The following is a 21310-nucleotide window of genomic DNA, read 5'->3' on the forward strand; positions in this document are numbered from 1 at the left end:
ATCATTTTCTTCCAAATACGATAATTTTGAACTTCTGGTACGATACTTGGACATTTCCAATCTGGCAACACTGCTCTTGTCTCGGTTGACTGGTCATAGTCTGCTTATACATGGACAGTGTTGCCAAGTCCGCGTTGTTTCCATAGACTGTATATAAACATGTCTGCAGGTTGAGGCGACCCCAACAATGGAGCCCTTGGAATGCGACCAGGGGAACTCCGCCAAAAAACATCTAGCCTATTTACCCCCCCCCAATACCCTTTTCAAAATCGCTATAAAACAATAATTTATTAAAAACAAAAAACGGCTTAAAACCAATGAGATCTGTGAGTCACACCTTTCAAGATATAACCAATGTAAATCTCACTGGCAACGCAACCCTATTCTTGTATTGATGAAGAGAAACAAGAACTAGCCAATTATTTCCTTAGTCTGAGCACACAAAAAAAACCTCTGAAACAAAAAGTATACAGCCAATGAGCTCATTGTCCTTTACTATGTTTCCAAGTTAGTTCCAAGTCAAATATCTTTGTTTATTCTCCACAGAGTGTGGTCCCTCGAGATTACAATAGGGAGAGTTAAAAAGAAACAAATTAGGGAGGCCTAAAAGTGTCTCATAGTGGAATACATTATAATTACCTTTCCATCACTGAAAGTCATGTACTGCAAAACAATGTGGTTTATCCAGAGGAAATTTTCATCGTCCTTTATGTGACTTTTATGTTTGCAGTGAAAAACATGGGCCATTTTGGTTATGTAGGCCAATTAGAGGCAAACCAGACAAGTGGATGTGTTACACAGCAGAAAGAATGATGAGAATGGAGGTGACCAGAGGTACCTTGCCAATTCTGTTGATAGTTATGAGGCATTAAATTAAGTTGCAATAAAAATGGGTTTTTATGACTGTGGATTTAAACTATATACAGTTAATGATGCATGGGTAGACCTTTTTGGAGTTGAGCAGCTCATCTCAACCTCATACCTAACAGACTGCACTCCATGCTGAGAGGAGTAATGACGCCTAAGATTGTATTCCCTGATAACTGCAATTTTCTTCTTGCCGATCATGCAGGTAGCATCTCCATTAAGAGATCAGAAACATCACGCTTGTTTTGACGCAACGGTCAGGAGTTATTTAAACATAAAAGGATTAAAATACACAGCAAACAATTCCCAAATGATTTTGGAAATCATTTTATTTCAGTCAGCAAAAATAAAACGGCTGGAGTAGCTGCAGGGTTGTGCCAGAAATAGTCTGGCAGTCTGACCAGCGAAAAAAGACTACAGCTGCTTATTTACATATGTTTTTTATTATATAAGATATAAAATGAATATATATCAAATTAAACTTTAAATAAAAGTGGCACAGTTTAGACACAGTTAGTGCACACTTCTGAGGTATATACCTGTTTCAGGTAATGCACAGTGCGTACGAGACAGACGCTGACGTGGTCAAAACTTGTCATCAGAGAAGCGCTAAATAAACATTATGGTTTTGGTCCATGATTTCAGCCGTCTGAAACTGAAAAATAATTTTCTGTGCTTTTCCAGGTGCGTGTTTTTGCTGCTGATGGTACACATTTCATTTTTCTGTAGAACACAAAAGAAGATCATTCTGAAAAGTGAAAAAAAACTATGGACAAAAAAAAAAAAAAAAGATGTATTTGAAAATATCTTCTTTTGTGCTCTACATAAGGAAAATCAAGCCAGTCTGCAACAGGATTTTCATGTTTGGTGAATCATCCCTTTTTAAGAGGAAAAAGGATCAAAGCCCAAACCAGAATTTTAAAACTGACTTTGTCAATTTGTCGCATTTATAAAATATTAATAAAGAGATCTATATCAGTCAGCCAATGTTCAGTATAGCAATTGTCTCTAAAGCACTAATGGAAACATCTACAGAACATAGGCAGGTACTTCCACGTAAACATAGTCATGTAAATAGGCAATTTAAAGACTTAAAGACATGTCATTGGAAGAACAGCAAAAACTGCATGTCTTACACAGAACGGTGTTCACAGCCTGGCAGCCAACTCGCAGGTCTGCTTTAAAACAACACTGGCTGTAATGAGTAGTTGTACCTGGGCATGAAAAATGAGCATCTGCTTTTGCAGATAAGGCATCGCTGAGAGAAACTGAAATGTAGCTTTATTAGGTATGTCTGCTGGTGGGAAAAAAATTAGGATATGGTGCATGCTGACTTCACTGCAGGGCATGTGGGGGGGGGGGGGGGGGGGGGGCGGTGTAAACAGTTGCAATGGATCAATGCTGCCCCCTAATGGACAATTCAGCTACGCTCACAATCCACCTGTTTTTCAATGGAACTAATGCAATAAAACAATTTGCCGAAGAAGACACTAATTACAGATCATGTATATGGTAAGAAAGTCCACAACTGGCAGAAGAAAGTGTTTGTTGTTGTGGGGGACGCAGATGCCACTTTCACTCAGAAGATGGTGCTCAATTCTCTCAGGACAGTAAGTGATCCTGCTGCTTCTGCTCTGAAGTCCGTCACAAGACGAGGACACAGATGGCGACCGTACGGTGCTGATGGAAATCACAAACTGTTTTGCATCCTCACGCAAACGGAACATCATACGCATATTAACATAGATTTAGAGTTTACACTGAGTTGTCCTGCTGACCCTCTGTGTCTGCGCTAGGCCAGACTACAGAAATATGGTACGGCTTCAGGTCTTCTTCAGAGACGAAGTCTGGAGCATGACTCATGAGGTCGTGACCTCTGAAGGATTTTGGAAAAGCTATCACGTCTCTGATACTGGGAGCGCCTACAATAATGGACACCAGTCGATCTAGCCCTGTTCAGGAGAAAAACATAAATTTTAGCATTATTAGGAATTCACAATATACTGTTTCCATATTTATTATATGTAATTTCTTTTTATCTGTAATTAATAAACGCTACTGGTCGAAGGTTTTGGGTCAGTAAAATTGTATACCGTAATATTTTTGAAAGAAGTCTCTGTTGCTCACAAAAGAGACAATTATTTAATAAAAAAAAAATCAGTAAGAACAGGAATACTGTAAAAAAAGAAATAATTTATTTATTATAAATATATTTATATTTTAATATATATTTTAATGTAATTTATTCCTAAAATAGCATATCTGAGTTTTCAGCAACTTTTACCAAATTGTTTTTAAACAGAAGTCTTTTGTAACATTATCAATGTAATTATGTAAAATCAATTATCATTGTCTCTTTTGATCAATTTAATGCATACTTACTCTATAATAGTATTAATTTCTTCAGATTAAAAAACCATCAAACTTTTGAACTGTTGTGTATTTATTTTACATTTTTACATTGAAATGAAATTAAAAGTTAAAGTTAATCTTTAAAAACATGAATAATTTAATAACATTGTAAATGTAATCTTAAGAAAATCTCAAAATGAAAATAAGTTTTTCACACTATACATTATAATGTTGTGATGCCTGAATTCAGTTATAGTATTTAAAACAACTATTTTCTTTATTTTATCGGGCAACATGTAATTATTTTTTTAAATTTTAATAATATCAGTGCATCCCACAAATTTAAGTTGAGTTTTTTTTTTTTTTTAAAGATGTTATAATGTAAACAAGAACATGGCAAATTTAAATATCACAGTTCAATCAAGCTGTAAAAACAGCTCTAGTGCTGCCACACACAGAAATAAACCCAAACAGAGGTTCTCGAATGATCAAGGGCACTTCATGCTTCAGTTTACAGCCTCAAACTGAAACAAAGCTGCCAAAAATTCTTGGCTAGTAAGCAATGTAAGTTTTGAGCATGACCGTTCCACTTTAACCAACAGGAGAATGTAATCAACAAGTACTTTCGTCACAGTGGTACCCCAACAACCTTGCAAAAGTCCAAGGTAGCATGTGTTGAATGCTCACTCACCTAATGCGATTCCACCATGAGGAGGGGCCCCGGAGTCCAGAGCCTCCAATAAATGAGCAAGAAGTGATGGGTCCTCCTATACCACAAACAAGACAAAGAGAAAAAAAAAAAGACTAAGTGGACCTTATAATTCACAGCCTTTTCAGCTTGAAAGGGAATTGTTCATAGTCTCGGCATGTATAAATCGTACAGATCTTTAGTGTCAACAGAGTAAACAGACCTTAAAAAAAGATTTCCTTTATAGACACAAATCTTAAGATCGACCCAAATGTGTGTTTCTTCTCCCTGGCTCTTAAGATCCAAAGCATTTGTTTTCTTTAAAGGCAGTTCAATATAGCTTAATGGGTTGCCACAGCGACCGAACGGGTAGTCGGTGGTGCGGGGGTGTTAAGTAAGAGACACAAATAAGAAAATGCTGCAGTCGGGTATCTGGACACGTCCATTACAAGTGCTTTAACTCGCTGTCAGAGTAGCATTAAATGATGCACTGTGTTCACGGTGTAATTTTTAACTCTTGTTGCATTACCTTGAGAATGGTGTCCAGGATGTACAGCTGCTGAGAGGCATTGTGGATGCGAATCGAACCTCCTCCGATCTCACAGCCATTCAGCACCAAGTCGTAATGCTGGCCACGCACCTGAGAGAGCAGATAAACAGGTGGGCGAAATGTGTGGAATTCAAAGCGAGATCATAAATTTCCTCTATGAAATACTCTGCTTATGACTGTTGACTTATAAAGTGATAAAACCAGACTATTTCTGTGTATCGCCAACTATCTCAAGGCATGTGCACATTTAAATTCATAGTGGGGTCAAAATGCTTGAGACCACCAGTGAAAATGTATTCCTATCACAAATTCTACTATTTATTAATCTATCTAGTTATGTATACTGTATATTTAGGTCTAAAATTTAAAGGATGCCACTTTTGAACCCCACTATACTGAATGACATGATCCAATACGTTTCGATGAACCATGATATAATAATCTGAAATGATACTTTAGTTCTTGACATGGATTATTGGATGTCAGAAGTAGATTTGTTTTAGTAGGTATGAAACCAATAATTTTTTTGCATTACATTTCCAGTCGATTGTTATGACTGGATAAGCATTTTTTAAAGTGGTTTTTATTTTTGCCAACTCGCTAAATAAACATTCAGACCAATTTGCGAACCAATTTGACTCTTACTCTAAAGAATAATTTACTCATAAATCATTATGACTAGTGAGCAAAAATTACACAGAACTACATAGAAAAATATACATTGCTGTTCCACAGTTCTGGGGTCAGACTTTTTTAAGCATGGATGCATTAAATTAATTGACTTTTTACATTGTCACAAACAAATTCAAATAAATTTCATAGCAAAAAAAATTTATAATAATGCATATAAATGCAGTACTTTTTTCTATACAGGAATTAAGAATCACAACTGTTTTCAACATTAATAATAATAATAAATATTAGACTAATTCATAAAGGATCAAGGGACACTGAAGTCTGGAGTAATAGCTGCTAAAAATTAAGCTTTGCTATCACAAGAATAAATTACATTTTAAAATATATTATAATAGAAAATAGTTATTTTAAACTGAAATGATATTTCACAATATTAAAGTTTTTACTTTGTTATAGAATAAATGCAGCCTTGTTGAGTGTCAAAAACACACACACAGACAAAAAAAAGAAGAAAGAAGATGATTTTCCATCAAAATGCAAAGCTATGATTCCATAAGGTTAAACAAGATCATCTGTGTTGATGTACTGCCTGTGATGTGATGGGACATACCTTTTGGGGTTGAGTGTAGAGCAGATGGGCGTCTTCGGGGACTGGAGCAGTGAAGGGATGGTGGGCAGACTCAAGCATCTCTGGATCGTCCTCTTTGGGTAAGAAGAGTGGAAAGTCCACCACCCACAAGAAATGAAAGACAAATGGGTCACGAACAGACACGCCACAGCGCTCAAGCAGCTCCGCGCACTGCAGTCTCAGCTTCCCCAACAGAGGGCGCTAAAATATGAAACATTCTATTATATAGTGAAATAGTGAAGCACTACACAAAATCGTTAAGACCGAAAGAGTGAATGATTTCAGACTCAAAACACCTACACATTTTGGACTATATTTCATTTTAAGTTCAAAAACAGTAGACACTTTTTTTTTTCAAATACTGTCTTTTTTTGTTCCACATAAGAAAGTCAAATAGGTTTGGAACAACATGAGGAAATGATGAAAGAATTTTCATTTTTGTTTGAACTATCCCTTTAACATAACATAAAAGATTCTGAATGTTTCAGGACATTCATGATTACACATTCTGAGAATCTAGATCACTGGAGAATAACTTCTAACTCATTTTAAAAATGAGAAAAAGCTGAACTACAACTCAAATTTTTGTTAATTCATGAAACATCTGAAAATGACACCACAAGAGACTTTTACAATCCATGTATTTGAGGGCAGGAACATGCAAATGAATTCCTAACTCTCTAAAACTATATTTGAGGGGAAAGATCTCCCCCAGCTCTCATTTCTCCCGCTTTCTGCACTAGCGACATCACCATTCATCCCACAACCTCAGCTCACAAAGCTCGCCAGTTATCCCAAGCCATCTCCCACATCTCTGCTCTGTTACTAAACAACCGTCTCCCTTTGTGCCAAGCTCACCATCTGCACCAGCCCAAAGCGAGAGCCGAGGCACGGAAAAAAAGATGAATATTCTTTTAAAAGTGATTAGATCATGTCAGTATTCTTCTGAAGCCATATTTTCCAAAACCCCTTAGTTATCAATCACTGTAGGGCATAAAAACTGATGGGAAGGTACTTGAGGACATTAAATAGGGATGTTGGAGTAAAATTATTTACTCCAACCCAAAATATCTTCATGTACCCGTGGGTTCTAACTGCAGTTTTATGTAGACGTTTGTTTACTGAGCTTTCGTGATTGATCGTGAGACTGAATCAGCATAAATATATGAATCTGTGAGGATGCGGAACAAAATTCAGGCAGATACGCACCACGTTCTCCCGGGGTCCGGCTGTGATGAAGATCAGGTCTCCAGCACTTGCCTGGGCCATCTGGAGCAGCTGCTGTTTGGCTGTGTCCGAAAGCAGCCGGCTGAGAGGGGATTTCAGTGAACCATCTGCCCTTACTGAAGCCACACTCACCTCCTGTACGACACACGGTGCAAACACAGCAATGATCATCCGTTTCCTCCACCGGCCCATATTCAATTTCCATTGACAGCATAGGGCACAAACTCTTGAGCAATCATCAGTCTCGAGAACACAGCGGGCTGGTTTCCCAGACACAAACCAAGCCAAGACCTGAACTAAAACGGATAGCAATGGAGAATCACCTTTGACGGTGCCATTTAGTTCAAGCCAAAAACACTAGCTCAAAGTTCACTTTCTATTTATAAATGCAGACAGAAGACAATTGTGAAGAAGTGTTTAGAGTGAGAAAACTAAGCTGAACAGTCAGCTCTCAGAGGTGTTGAAGAACATCTGTATTATTTTTAGGCATTTTTTATTTTATTGGATGGTAAAGACTTGACGGAATGGAATGTAAGAGGGGGATGCCAGAACATGAATTTGGATCGCCCAAAACACAACCACAAGGCTACTGGCACCGACAGAAGTATTGAAAAACATTAAACAATTATGTTCTTGACATTTATAAGAGACCATTATTAAAAAAACATTCTCTTTTTGACAGGAATGAGATTTTATTTTATTTTTGCAGTAAAAAAAATAAAAGTGAACAAAATGTATCTTTTAAAATGTTAAGTGAAATAAACACTTTATGGTTAGTGTTAAGTTAGGATAAATAATGCTTAAAAAAATTTGGTAATATTTCATTGATTGATTTTTCTGTTAAGTACTACTGGCAAAACTCTCGGATTTCCATTTCACAAGCCTCAAGTACAAAATAACACAGTAAGCTGTGTTTGATTCACTAAAAAGACCCAGCTCATTAGGGTCATTCATTATGAGGTTCGACTACACTGGTCATGCCGGGTTTTTTTTACCAAAAATAAACAACTCATAAGAATCAGTTGTACAGGAGTCAGATCACGCTGATTGTGTTACATGTTTTTATTCACGACAAAGAAATGACTCATAAGAATTATTTGTTTGGAAATCAGATGGACTATACTGGTTGTGCTTTATGGTACCAACTGACCAAAAATAAAGACTTAAAAATAATTTTTTCAGGAATCGGTTGGGCCAAACTGGTTATGGTGGATGGTTAACAAATGACTTAAAAGAGCCATTCATTTTGGGAATTGAACTACCACTGATCTTGCTCTAAGTTTCAAAAATGAAAACTGTGTCATCATTTCCTCACCTTCACGTTGTTCCAAACCTTTATGACTTACTGTATTCAGTAAAACACAAAGAAAGGTATTTTGATTTTCTGTTTTTTGTCCATACAAGGAAAGTCTATATAATAAATCTAATAAACAGACCCTTTGACTTCCAGTGTTTGAACAATGAAAGTTGGGACTTTTTCAAAATATCTTCCTTGATGTTTCATAACAGAAAGCAAGTCATACAAGTTTTGAATGACACGAGGGTGAAAAATTTTACAACAATTTTCATTTTTAGTGATAGTTCCCTCATAATGAGCAATAGTAATACAGAGATCTTTGCCTTAGCAACACCACTTACAAGAGCAGAATTAGACAAGATGCAAATTAGTATTCGTTTTTATCTCAGGACCAAGCATCTGACAGGAATTAACATGAAAAATTTTATATGACATAAATCATTACAAGCTATAAATTAGAAATTCATTGGATGGGTCAAAATTAGGGCTGTGCAAAAAATCGAATGCGATTTTCATGCGCATCTCATCAGTAAAGATGCTCCAGTAATTAGAAGTATATCTCCAGCACGTGCGTTCAGATCAGGGTTGCCAGGTCTTCACAACAAATCCTGCCCAGTTGCTTCTTAAAACTAGTCCAATCGCGCTTCCAGGAGGTTCCCCGATAAAAATTGCTTCCCGGGGTTAAAATATACATTTTTTGGAAGGGTTGCCTTAGTAAAATTTGCATTTTAGGGGCTAAATATCACGTTATTTGTATTGGGGTTGCTTCAAACCACGGACATGAAAAACAATCGCAGACTTGGCAACACTGGTTCAGGTGGAGTGGCAGTTACTACACAGAGCCGTAGTCTACCGACAACTAACACAAAATCGTTTTCAAAATCGACAAAGAATTGCCTGCGATTTTAACATCGATTTTGTGTAGATTGTCAGTGAATTACGGCTCGGTGTAGTAAATGCCAACCAGTGTTGCCAAGTCTGTGGTTGTTTTTCATGTCTGCGGGTCGAAGCGACCCCAATGCAAATAACGTGATATTTAGCACCTACAATGCTAATTTTAAAAAGGCAACCCTGCTAAAAAACTTAATATTTTAACCCGGGGAGGTAATTTTTATCGGGGAACCTCCTGGAAACACGATTGGGCTATATTTGGACTAGTTTTGAGAAGCAACTGGGCAGGATTTGTTGTGAAAACCTGGCAACCCTGATCCGAACGCACATGCTGAAGATATACTACTAACTACAGGAGCGTCTTTACTGATGAGATGTGCATGAAAATCACATTCGATTTTTTGCACAGCCCTAGTCAAAATTAAAAAATATATATATATTTTATGCCAAATATCATTAGGATATTAAGTAAAGATCATGTACCATGAAGATATTTTATATATTCCTTCCGTAAATATATCAAAACTTTTTTGCAACCTCAGATTCCAGATTTACAAAAGGTTGTATCTCGAACAAATATTGTCCTATCCTAGTGGAAAGATGATTTATTCAGCTTTCAGATGATTTCGAAATATTGACCCTTATGACTGGTTTTGTGGTCCAGGGTCACATATGGTGTGGAGAAAAAACCCATATAACATTTCCTTTATAAGATTCTATGGATGGCCTACAATGCAAATTGGAAGCTGTTCCCCTTTAGTGAGGTCCATCTTGCCTCAGGGTAAGTACAGTGTTCTGTGTATTACTGATGACTGTTTTACCACCAAATCATCTTGACTTATTGATTACTTTTCAGATAAATATTTCAGAAGTCTTCCAGTGATGTGCACACACTGAATGCGGGTGGCGTTCCATCAGCAAACACAGGAGAAAGGAACACAACTCACCTGACCATACTGTGTCTTGGCTGTTTGTTTCAGGAACTCGAAGTCTTTGCCCTTCAGGTGTTTCTGTGGAAGAAATGCCACATACAGTTATCTTCAACTGCTTCAGAGTTAGCATAAGGGGGATGAGATATATGAATGGGAGGAATTGTAATGCTCAACACATTCAGCTATTCATTCATTTCGTTATTTTGAGGTGCAAATGAAATTAATTTAATACTGAATTAACTTTTGTGGCAAATTATTTCGTTGATTGATACATTCATTCAGAACATAATAATTACTTGTTTGAAAACCAGGCTACATTGAGTGTGTTGTCAGTTTTAAATCACTAAAAAGAACTGACTAAATTTGGAAATCTGACTACACTGTTTGCACTGTAGATTCAGCTGCGGTGTTGGGACATTAGAATCCGAACCTACAGATTCTGTCCTTACCGTTCCTTCTGGGACGCAGATGGCCTGAATGCAGCCACCTGGATTAAGAAGTGCATCTTTGATGAACTCAATTTGTGTTCCCTGGAAGGCTGTGGTGATATCCACAAGCTGAAAAGGAAAAAAAAAAAACCTTCAGAAAACACATCAATAAATGAAGGGAATATAAACTTATTAACAAGACAATTTGTGTATATTTAGTTATTAATGTGTCTTATGGAATATACATGAATATATTTCTTTTTTTAAATTAAGACGAAAATAAAAAGTAATTAAAATAAATACATACACTACCATTCAAAGGTTTGAGGAAGAAAAAAGCTCTAATGCTCACAAGGCTGCATTTACTTATAAATGCTTATTAAAATACTACGGTAAAAACAGCAATATTATAAAATATTATAACAATTTTAAATAACTATTTCTATTTCCATATATTTTTAAAATGTAAATTATTCCTATGATATCAAATTTGAATTTTCAGCGGTCATTGCTCCAGTCTCCAGTGTCACATGATACTTAAGAAATCATTCTAATAAGCTGATTTGGTGCTCAAGACACTTTTTATTATTAGCAATGCTAAAATCAGTTGTGCTACTTTTTTTTTAAACTTGTAATACTTTTTCAGGATTTTTTTGATGAATAGAAAATTCAAAAGAACAGCATTTATTTGAAATATACAAATTTATGATATATGCAAATATACTGTCCATTTTATAATAATTTAATTAATAGACATATTTTAATAAATTATAAATTTCTTTAAAAACAAAACCTTACTGATCCCAAACTTTTGAAAAGTTGTGTATTTAACATTTATTCTATTACTCATCTAAATGCCAAAACATCCCAGATTCAGCAAAAGACTGTAATTCTATGAGCAGAATTGAATGCATTGAGAAGACGTATGACAAGAGATTCCTTTTTAATTGTTGAGCACCGCATGAAAATCTATGATGTGTGGGGAAACAGGATGCCAGCACAGCGTAACGCCAAGGACGGCCAGCATGCAAACAACCTCACTGATGTCTTACGTCCAATCTAGGATGATGTGTACAAAGAAAGAACGTGGGGTCACCTTCATTCCAAATCTAGTGTCTGGTTTGTCAACTCCGTAGTCTCTCATGGCTTCTTCATAAGTCATGGAGGGAAAAGGAACATTAATCTGTCCTTTGTCCTCTGGCCAGGAGTAATGCACCAAGCCTTCAATCAAACTCATGACTCCCGCCTGGTCTACAAAGGATATTTCAATATCCACCTAGGAGAGAAAAAAAAAGAAAGAAATCAGGGAAAATGCTTTGTTCACATTGCACATGAATCCGATTTGTTTTTACAATCTGATCCTTTTGCTCAGACAGTGTATAAAATGTCATTTTAGTCAGATTTCAAATCACCTGAATGCGGTTCGGATCAGGTTTCAGATATCAAGTGTTTTTTTGCAATTCAGAACATTACCGACTAATTGGATTTGACTCAAATGCACACAAAAAATCAGTTTTTTGCTGCCTGTCTGAACAAAAGCATAATGGTCTTTTGGGGTTCATGATTTTTAGTCTGAGTGAGAATCCTGCAACGCCTATTAGCAACTCTCACCCTTTTGAGTGGAAGTTAGAGCGAGCTACTTCATTGAAACACTCAATATTCATCTGCATCAGAACCAAGCCCCAGTTTTGCAGATATTGTCAGACGTGTTGCGGCATGTTTCCCCTCAACCATTAGCACATCATTACCTGTGTGAATTCAGGCTGTCTGTCAGGCTTGGAGCCCTCGTCTCTGTAGCAGCGAGCGAGCTGAAAGTACCTGAGATTGTGGGAGATAACCAGAACGTAAGTGACTGCGGGCCAATACTGACTGACATTTTTAAATCATGCATAGCATATCATTTTCCTTTGACAGACTTTTCATGAAACAAGCCTGCAGTCCTGGCTTAGCGCAACTACTAATTCAAAGAGACTTGCTGCCAAAATTGAAATGAAAATGAGACTATTGTGGTCATTATCATTTTTCAAAATCTAATAGAAACTAGACTTTCGCGCTTTTTGAACAAAATGAGAGAGGTGCTGCCTGTGCAAAAACGTCAACACAATACTAGTGTGTTCTGGGTGGCTGCCCACACTTCTGTTCAGCTGGTTTTGCTTCAACTAAACAAATCTAATTTTAAGTATTTAAAGGTGCACTCAGGAAAATACTATAATATTTATAATAAATAAATAATATACACTATACCATTTAAATATTTGGGGTCAGTAAGATTCCTCAAGCTCACCTCGGCTACATATATTATTAAAAAAAAACCTTTAAAAGAAAAATATTGTGAATGTAGATGTTATTACAACTGAAAATAACTTTCTATTTCAGCATTTTAAAAGGTAATTTATTGCATTCTAATATGCTGATTCGGTGCTTGATAAAAGTATTACATTTCTTTCAAAAAAAAAAAAACTTACTTAAGCAAACCTCTGAACAGTAGTGAATATGTATAATCATTAAAAAATACTTGCATTATAAATAAAAGGGGAAATCATAACAGGGGGACCCATAATGTTTATTAGTCAATATCAGATGTTTTTTGTTGTTTATCAATTGATATTTAATTGTGCATGTTCATTTAATCTGTTTACTTGTACATTCATATTACAGCTCCCATCGTATTAAATATGCCATAATCTCAAACTCACTTAAAAAGTTATTATTTACTCTTATTATATACTCTTTAACATATCAGATGTACTGTCAAATTTAAAATGAATGATTTTTTTGTTTTTTGCATTTTATCTTAAACGAAAAATACTGCTTATCGTATTGGACAGAATCACTGCATATGCAAAATATGCTGTAGATGCTCAATCCTTCATCCTTAATTGTTTTTTTAAGCTCCAATATTTTTTTTATAGTGTCAATCTTCTGCAACCACAGTGTCTTTGATCATTTGAAATTTTAATGAACATATATTAGGTCCTGTGAAATCTGACATTTATTTAATGTGCACTGCTATTACTATTATATCTATTAATGTTAACTACTCACATGGGTCCAAGGCCCCTTTAATACACAAACATTGGACACGAAGCTAAACATGTCAGCAGCACCCCCACACAGACACTGATGTGCTAATACCACCTCAAAATGAGTTGCTTTCAAATCCAAATTATAAAAAAAAAAAATCTTCAACACGCGGTTAGAATTCAAAGAAGCATTCTATTCCGTATCAGGCAGTACACTCAACATGCATGTCACTGTTCTGGCATTTCACACAGCATTTGAATATTGCAGTTCTGCATAATTCAGAGCTGCTAGCAGCTAAGAATACATCTGATTCCAAGAGTATATTGGCCAGCAGGATGTAGTTTTTTTTATTTTTAAGGTGCTGTCAGTCAGTGAAGGCAGAGTTTAGTGAAAGTGCCAAGCATCTGACAGCAATCTGTGAATATGAAGGAAACAGAAAAAGGCAAGAAAATATGACTTTTACCGGTCTATGCCAGCCACCATAAGAAGCTGTTTGAACTGCTGTGGGCTCTGTGGAAGAGAGTAGAACTTCCCAGGGTCTCCAGATGGCACCACAAACTCTTTGGCACCCTGAAAAACACAGTTACACTTGAATAAACTCTGTGTATTCCTGCCTCTCACTGAGAACCGAATCAACCAGCATAGCTCAAGCCAATCTGATAAATGAAAGTAACATGCAAAATATAAAAAAAACATTAAAAACCCCTCACTGAATTCTAATGATCTATCTATATATCAGTGATACTTCATATCTATCTATATATCTATCTAGCTATCTAGCTAGCTAGCTATCTATCTATCTATTTATCTAGCTAGCTATCTATCTAGCTAGCTAGCTATCCACACATCCCTCCTAGACTGAAGTTAAAATGTTCTTTGATGATGTAAATGTTTTTTTGCTCTCTGTAAAATGAAAATGTTATAATATAGTAACTTACAATATTGTTATTAAATTCACATTAAATACAAAGTCAGTCATATTAAAAATATTGTATGGCATGACACACATATCTGGCACTTAAGTAAAAGTACTGGTTTTTATGTGAAGTTAACAGATTACACTATTACTCTACTTTGCCCATCACCCATTATAGATCAAATAACAATCTATTGCAAAATGCATTTACTCACATATAAGAGAATTGGGATATTTCCTGATATAGTAAAATGTTTAAACATTTCGAAATAAAATGGAAAAAATAAATAAAACATAAGCCTATATCAGTTATACAGTGCTATTGTGGCTGCTGTGTCACATGAAAAGCATGACCAGCTTCAGTTTGCTAGTTTATTCTGCAAACTGGAGTGTCCAGAAAGAGCGAGGTAACCAGGAGTAGCATTCAGATGCTCATACATATGTATCAAAGCTTTAAAAGTCCATTCGCTGAAAACAGATGTAAAAGTTCTTAGAACAACAAAGCCAGAGGGAAGAAACCAGAGTGATGTGATTGATCACAAATTTGTGGTTAATGATCTGGCAATATTCTGCACCAGCTCTATTTTGTTGATGTTTGGGCAAGCCTTACGGGGTGTCTTGCAGGAGACAAGAAACAGAAGCATGTTTCTCTCTCATAACAATCTCTCATAAATGCAACGTTTCTATAATTACGAAACAATTCTGCATTCATACTTTCTCTCATTCTTTGGATTTGGCTCAGTAGGTATTATCTTTGTATTGCATTTTTATGAGTGCAATTTACAATTTTGGTAGTTTAATAAAGCTAACAAAAAAATAAACACTCATGGTCACATTTCTGAATTCCTGAAGTCATCTGGAGTGCATTTGAATTGCAAGCACATATTATGTATGTAATCTGAACGATTCCATATTGATTAAATATGCAAAGATTTCTATGAAACAAAAATAGTGTGTATCTGAATTAGCACCTTGCCTTATATTTTGGTTAAAAGAATGGCTTATACAGAAAAAAAATATTTACCCCTGGAGTTCTCTTAAACAATGTTGGTGTTTCCACATCCACAAATCCTTGGGAAAAGACAGGTAATGTTCAGTGAGTATTCCAGTACATTAACAGATGTATGTACAAGTACGAATATGCCACTGTAAATCCTCACCATGCAAATTGCAAAGGTACTCCCTCATTTTCATCACCATTTGTGATCTCAGTCTTAAATTGTACTGCATCCTGGGCGACCGGAGATCAAGATAACGATACTGCATCCGGAGGACTTCGGATTTCTTCAAAGTGAACATAAGAATAAACATATCAGGGATGTTTTATCCTACTTGGACAACAAGTGTTACTCTATGAAATTCATAATCTCAAATAAATTATGAAAAGAACATCCATCTGGAATGAAATTCATTGGCTATTCCACGGTAAATGACAACGGTTGAACTTCACAAACACTGGCAAGAAACACTTCATATTTCACATTTTAACACAGGTCAAATTTCACATTTTTAGGACAATTTTTTTCATTGTGACAATTTCCATGACACTGAAGGTCTTGTCCTTGTCCCTGTTAAAAAATAACAGCAAATAGTGTATATATATATATTATATATATATATATATATTTTATTTTTTTATGTAAAACTGTTTAACGATTTGCTGTTACTTTTTATCTATTTACCAGCTTTCATCACAAGAATAAATCACATTTTAAAATATATTAAAATAGAAGACATATAATAATATGTAACAGTATTACTATTATTGGTAAAAAAAAAAAAAAAAAAACATAGCATTCGGTGAGATTTTAAAATAAATTAAAAATGATTTTGAAAGAGCCCAAACATTTGAATGGTATTCATTTTTTTCCCCTTTTGATTTTGTAAGGAAATATGACCTTGTTATGTTCTTTGTGAGATTCACTCTAGAACTACTGTAGGCAAAACTAGAACTACTTAATAATGCATTTTGAAATTTCATACATGCAAAACTTTTTTTTATATACTAAAAACTATTTTTTACTTACTTTGACAAATTCTTTAATTTCAAACGGCAGCTTTCGGCAGGTATTCAACACTTCCATGCTCTCAGCACAGACCTCAATTTCTCCTGTGGACATTTTCTAATATTGAATGAAAATTTAAATTTTACACATGCCACACTGAACACAGTGTCAAAGTTTTCTCTTTATTGTCCACATGAACAGACCTTATTCTCCTGTCCCTCTGGTCTACGCCTGACCCTTCCTTTAACCATGATAACAGACTCCACAGTGAGACCAAGAAAAGCATTCTTCAATTCAGATTTGGACTAAAGAAATAAAGTGTCAAAGAAAAATATACTGTGATAGTAAAAACATGTTCCTGCAACAAATGAACCAACATATGTTGGTAGCAGCACCAGAATTAAATGATCAGACAAAAAATAAGCAATAAAAGTGTATTGCTACCTCATCCTGTGGGATAAGAATTTGCACCAATCCACTGAAGTCTCTCAAGATCACAAAAAGATCTTGCCTAAAGAGTCAAGTACAGATATATCTGTCTGATATAGTGATATGGCTCAGTGAATTTTTAAAAGAATAAGCATTGTGTCTCATACCTCAAGTACTGAACCCAGCCACATAAAGTGACCTCTTCATCTATATTACTGGAACACAATTCTCCACATGTGTGGCTTCTCAATGAAAAGCTGCTTTGACCTACAAGACACAAAACAGATTAGAAATATCACACTAAATATATGGGGGCAAAGGCTATTACAAATACATCGTCTAGTTTAATGAAGGTTACAGTACCTGATGAGTAAGTGGAGCAGTTTCTGGAGAAGTTATGAGCCCATGCAAATGAATTTGGAGGTAGAGATGGTTTTGCTAAATAAATATGATTGATGGAAGGTGCTGATCTTCTGCTATACAGACATCTCAATACCTGCTGGGTTGATCTAAGAAAAAACAATCTGTATTTGTTTGCCATCGTCCTGTATGCGAAGTCGTGGTGTCTCTGGCTAAATGTATTCTGTTTTGTCTTTAACAAATGAAAAGATCCTTCCCAGAGCTGTCCCTTAACATAATTGTGTATGTTTTGTTTATGTCCTCCTATAAATGCAGTTAACGTTAACCTACTTCATTGCAATGAATGTAACAATGACGGTCACTTTTGTTTTTCTCTCCTTTCCTTAATCGTATACCTAAGTCGGTCTACAAAATACAAACAGATATACAAATTGCCTCACATGGCGTATAAAAATAACTAAACTAAATTAACAATCTTAATCCATGTGTCTTTTCACTGACATTCTGAATCACGACAGTTGTGAACTGTATCCGGCGCACTGAATGCTGTGACTTAACTAATCAAATTAGAACTAATCGATTTATGCTTTTGTAACGTGACAATAAATAACTTTTATTATATTTATGTACAGTCTTTTTAAGTCTATCCACATCATTTACTCATCCTGGTGAATATGATATAGAGTCGACTTAATGTAAAAAAAAAAGATACATATTACTCTCACTAGCAGCAATCGATTAGTATTCCTGCTCCGCCCCATTGCACGATGGGAAAGCGGGATGTTCAAATCTTCTTCCTGCTTTTTTTTTGGCTCGGTTTGTTTTGTTCATCATGGAGGCGAGAGGCAGGTATGGCAGATTTAAGATTGTGGACTTATTTTAAAATGTTTTATCGCGCAGAATTTTTATTTGAATCATAACACGTATGCGGGTCTCACTTAATACAACGAATATGGATCATGTACTGATTTAGCGAAATGCTAATATAAGTTAGCGGTTGTCTGAACTGTTGTCTTATGTTTTCTGATCATGTTGTTTAGTTAAATGTTTTAAACCCCCTAAATTTAGTGTATTGTAAGCTTACACCTACGCTATGTAACATATTTTGTCATTAAAACAGAAGTTGTTCATTGTTGGTTCCATTAGTAGTAGAGTCGTCATTAATAACTGTTGCTTGTATTACTCATACAGTGCCGTCAACACTCCCGCCAGCAGACCTGTTACTCGGAGAAGCAAAAGTTATGGTCGGAGCTGTGTGGAAGCACCCTCATATTTCTGGCAAACACCAGGGCATTTAACAGTCCTGAAGATCCCAACCAGTAGAGGGGCTGCCAAATCACAACTCATCACCGTAAGAGACTCAAAAGACTACTACAGCATCTCAATATGATATGGAGTGAATAAAGTGTCAGATATCTTTATTTTTTTCTACAGGATAAGGTTGACCCCGAGCATATCGCTCTTCTGGTGAAAAATGAGTGGAAGCTGTCATATGTCACCCCTTTGCATCACTTCAGACATACACAGCTGAAATCATACTCCAGACACCTCGCAGCCTTCATCGCAGCAGAGAAACAGCAAGGAGTTGCAGTTGAAGTTGGGTTAGAAGCGGGATTTAAGGTCACATTTACTGCAGTTCTTGGACTGGCTGAAACTGATGAGGATGCTGAGACTGTTTTCATTCAGGTAAGCCTGAACAGGCTGGTAATTAGTTAATTTTTGTTTTAAGAAATAAATGCTTTTATTCAGCAAGGATGCGTTAAATTTATCAAAAGTAATACATGTATGATGTAACAAATGCTTTTCTTCCTATTCATCAATGAATCCTGATGCATCATGGTTTTCACAAAAATAAAAATATTAAGCAGCAAACCGGTTTTCAACCTTAATAATTCTTTAGGACCAAATCAGCATTTTAGAATTCTTTTCTAAAGGGTTATGTGAAAAGTTTGGGTTCAAAAAAGTTTTTTAATCAGTATAATGCATTAAATTGATGTCTCAATATATACATTGACATTGCTACAAAATGTCTTTCATCAAAGAATCCTGAAAAAATAGCAGTTTCTACAATACTGTAAGGCAGCACAACAGTTTTTAATTTTTATAATGATAAGAACTGTTTCTTTTGCACGAAATCAGCATATTACTATGATTTCTGAAAGAAAAACTGGAGTAATGGCTGCTGAGAATTCAGCTTTGCCATCGCAGGATAAAATGACATTTGAAAAAATATTAAAATAATTCATGTTCATTTCTCTCTTATTCCCTCAGATCCAGTCCAAACCGGCATTTGCTGCAGCTGCAGATGCACCGAAAGTGGTCTGGCGCGGTTGGCTCACATGCGTCAATGGTGATCCGGAGTACCTGAGGTCGCTGCCTCCCGATTTTGTCAGCTTACCTCTGTTTTGCACAAGTGGAGCGGAGTCTCTTACAACACTGGTAAAAACCTGGTTCGAGAGGGCGTTTGATTGCAACTTTGGTTCTTTGGCTTTAAACTCCACCACTCTCAACTGGCTGGCTGCTCTGTGGACTGGTTGTCATCCCACCTGTAATATCAGGCATTTGAAACTGGCCTGGAGCCTTCCAACACAGCCACCAATGGATGTCTCGTATACCGTTAACCCTCAGGATGCGTGGGAACTCTGGAACAGCATTCACCCAGAGGAGAGTACAGACAACAAGATTGATATTAAAGAGGTCCAGTCTTTCATCAGCGGGCTGGAAACGCATTTTTTTAGACACTTCAAGATCTACCTGTCTGCTGGTACACTCGTAAAAGTATCTACCGCTCTGGGATCAGCACATCTTGATGGGAAAATCAAGGTAACTGTTATGTGTCATACCTATTAATTGTATATTCAGCGCAAGTTACATTAGTATTTGTTACAACTTGATTCTTCTCTCTTTCAGATTGGGAACAGTGACTACATCACCACCTTACTTACCCTGCTGACAGAATCTGCTCTTTTGAAAATGCCAACCTAAAATCTGCTCTGTTTTTTATAGATTTGTAAATACACTTTTTGGTTGTTGTTGGTTTTTTTTTTGTTTTTTTTTTTTGTTTTTTTGCTATGACATCTAAACTTTTATATATTTTAAAGCTTATTGTTTCATATTTGTTTTTTGTGTGTGTGTGCTGTCTATGTTCGTTTTCCAGCTTTTAAAATTTGACTTTTTATTCTGTTTTCGGATGCCTGTTTTCTTTTCTTTAACTTGCTAGAGTTTTATCAAGACAAATAACATATCAGTCTTAGGCTTATGTTAATGTGATACAACTCCTTTATCACAAATAAACCTGATTATCAATGATGTGTAAATGTATCACTATTACATTGGTTCTTCTAAATAGTTCACACAAATAGGCATTGATATGTCTATTAGTATATTGTAACATGTTTATGTTTTATACAAAAATTGTGAACCTTTTAAAGTGTGCAAATCACTTGGGTATATTTGTCATCTTTACTAAACGAATAGTGGCTTAATTTTGGTTGTTTAGGTGTGTTTTGACTCGGGGCCTCTGAAATTATTTGATTACGTTTTGCTAGCAGTCCCAACAATGTCAGAATCTAACAGTCTAAATGTAGAACATTTTACAAAGCATGTAGGTAGAACAGGTGAGCAGAAGTTTGTGTTCTAATGGTAGTTCAGAAATTAGTTTGGATTTGATTGGTTTCTTATTTGTAATCAATTTAAATTGACTGTATTGCAGATTACTGTTGTTGGTGGTGTGCATTAAAAACACCCTTCATTTAAGCATTTACATCAGAAAAGGACCTAAGATGTGCATAACAAAATGTATTTGAATTGAGTTACCTTTTGTCTCTCAATAAAGCACACATCTAAGTTGAATTTTCGAATTTATATGAGAGAGAAAAAAAGACATTTAAATCAAAGGAGTCTTAAATCAGTGGTTCTCAAAACTGGGTTTTTAAATTAAATGCTAAAAAATTACTAAACAAACGTGTTAAATGTTAAGACCAGAGTGCTTGAAATTGAGGTAATTACACAAATCACTGTATTTTTATTGTATCTATTGATGCTCCTAGTTCTGGTAAAGAAAATGGTTGAAAACCAGC

General features: G+C 35.7%; 2 protein-coding genes across 2 annotated transcripts; one reads left to right on the plus strand and one right to left on the minus strand.

The window, feature by feature from the left end:
- Nucleotides 1-2356: 2356 nt before the first annotated feature.
- On the minus strand, nt 2357-17770 carry LOC132096348 (aspartate--tRNA ligase, mitochondrial-like). Its single transcript, XM_059501641.1, has 17 exons — nt 17235-17770; nt 17039-17138; nt 16887-16953; nt 16646-16747; nt 16464-16559; nt 15597-15720; nt 15461-15507; nt 13984-14090; nt 12245-12314; nt 11593-11772; nt 10518-10625; nt 10084-10146; nt 6931-7083; nt 5704-5922; nt 4437-4547; nt 3911-3986; nt 2357-2819 (listed from the first exon to the last, which is right to left on the minus strand). The coding sequence occupies exons 1-17, from the start codon at nt 17410-17412 to the stop codon at nt 2623-2625; spliced, it is 1998 nt and encodes a 665-aa protein (XP_059357624.1). The 5' UTR covers nt 17413-17770; the 3' UTR covers nt 2357-2622.
- Nucleotides 17771-17945: 175 nt separating this feature from the next.
- LOC132096350 (centromere protein L) lies at nt 17946-21083 on the plus strand. Its single transcript, XM_059501643.1, has 5 exons — nt 17946-18080; nt 18423-18582; nt 18666-18917; nt 19503-20054; nt 20142-21083. Exons 1-5 carry the CDS (start codon nt 18064-18066, stop codon nt 20214-20216), a joined length of 1056 nt encoding a protein of 351 aa, XP_059357626.1. The 5' UTR covers nt 17946-18063; the 3' UTR covers nt 20217-21083.
- Nucleotides 21084-21310: the final 227 nt, after the last annotated feature.

The sequence above is a fragment of the Carassius carassius genome, chromosome 20 (genome assembly GCF_963082965.1).
Source record: "Carassius carassius chromosome 20, fCarCar2.1, whole genome shotgun sequence".
Taxonomy (NCBI): domain Eukaryota; kingdom Metazoa; phylum Chordata; class Actinopteri; order Cypriniformes; family Cyprinidae; genus Carassius; species Carassius carassius.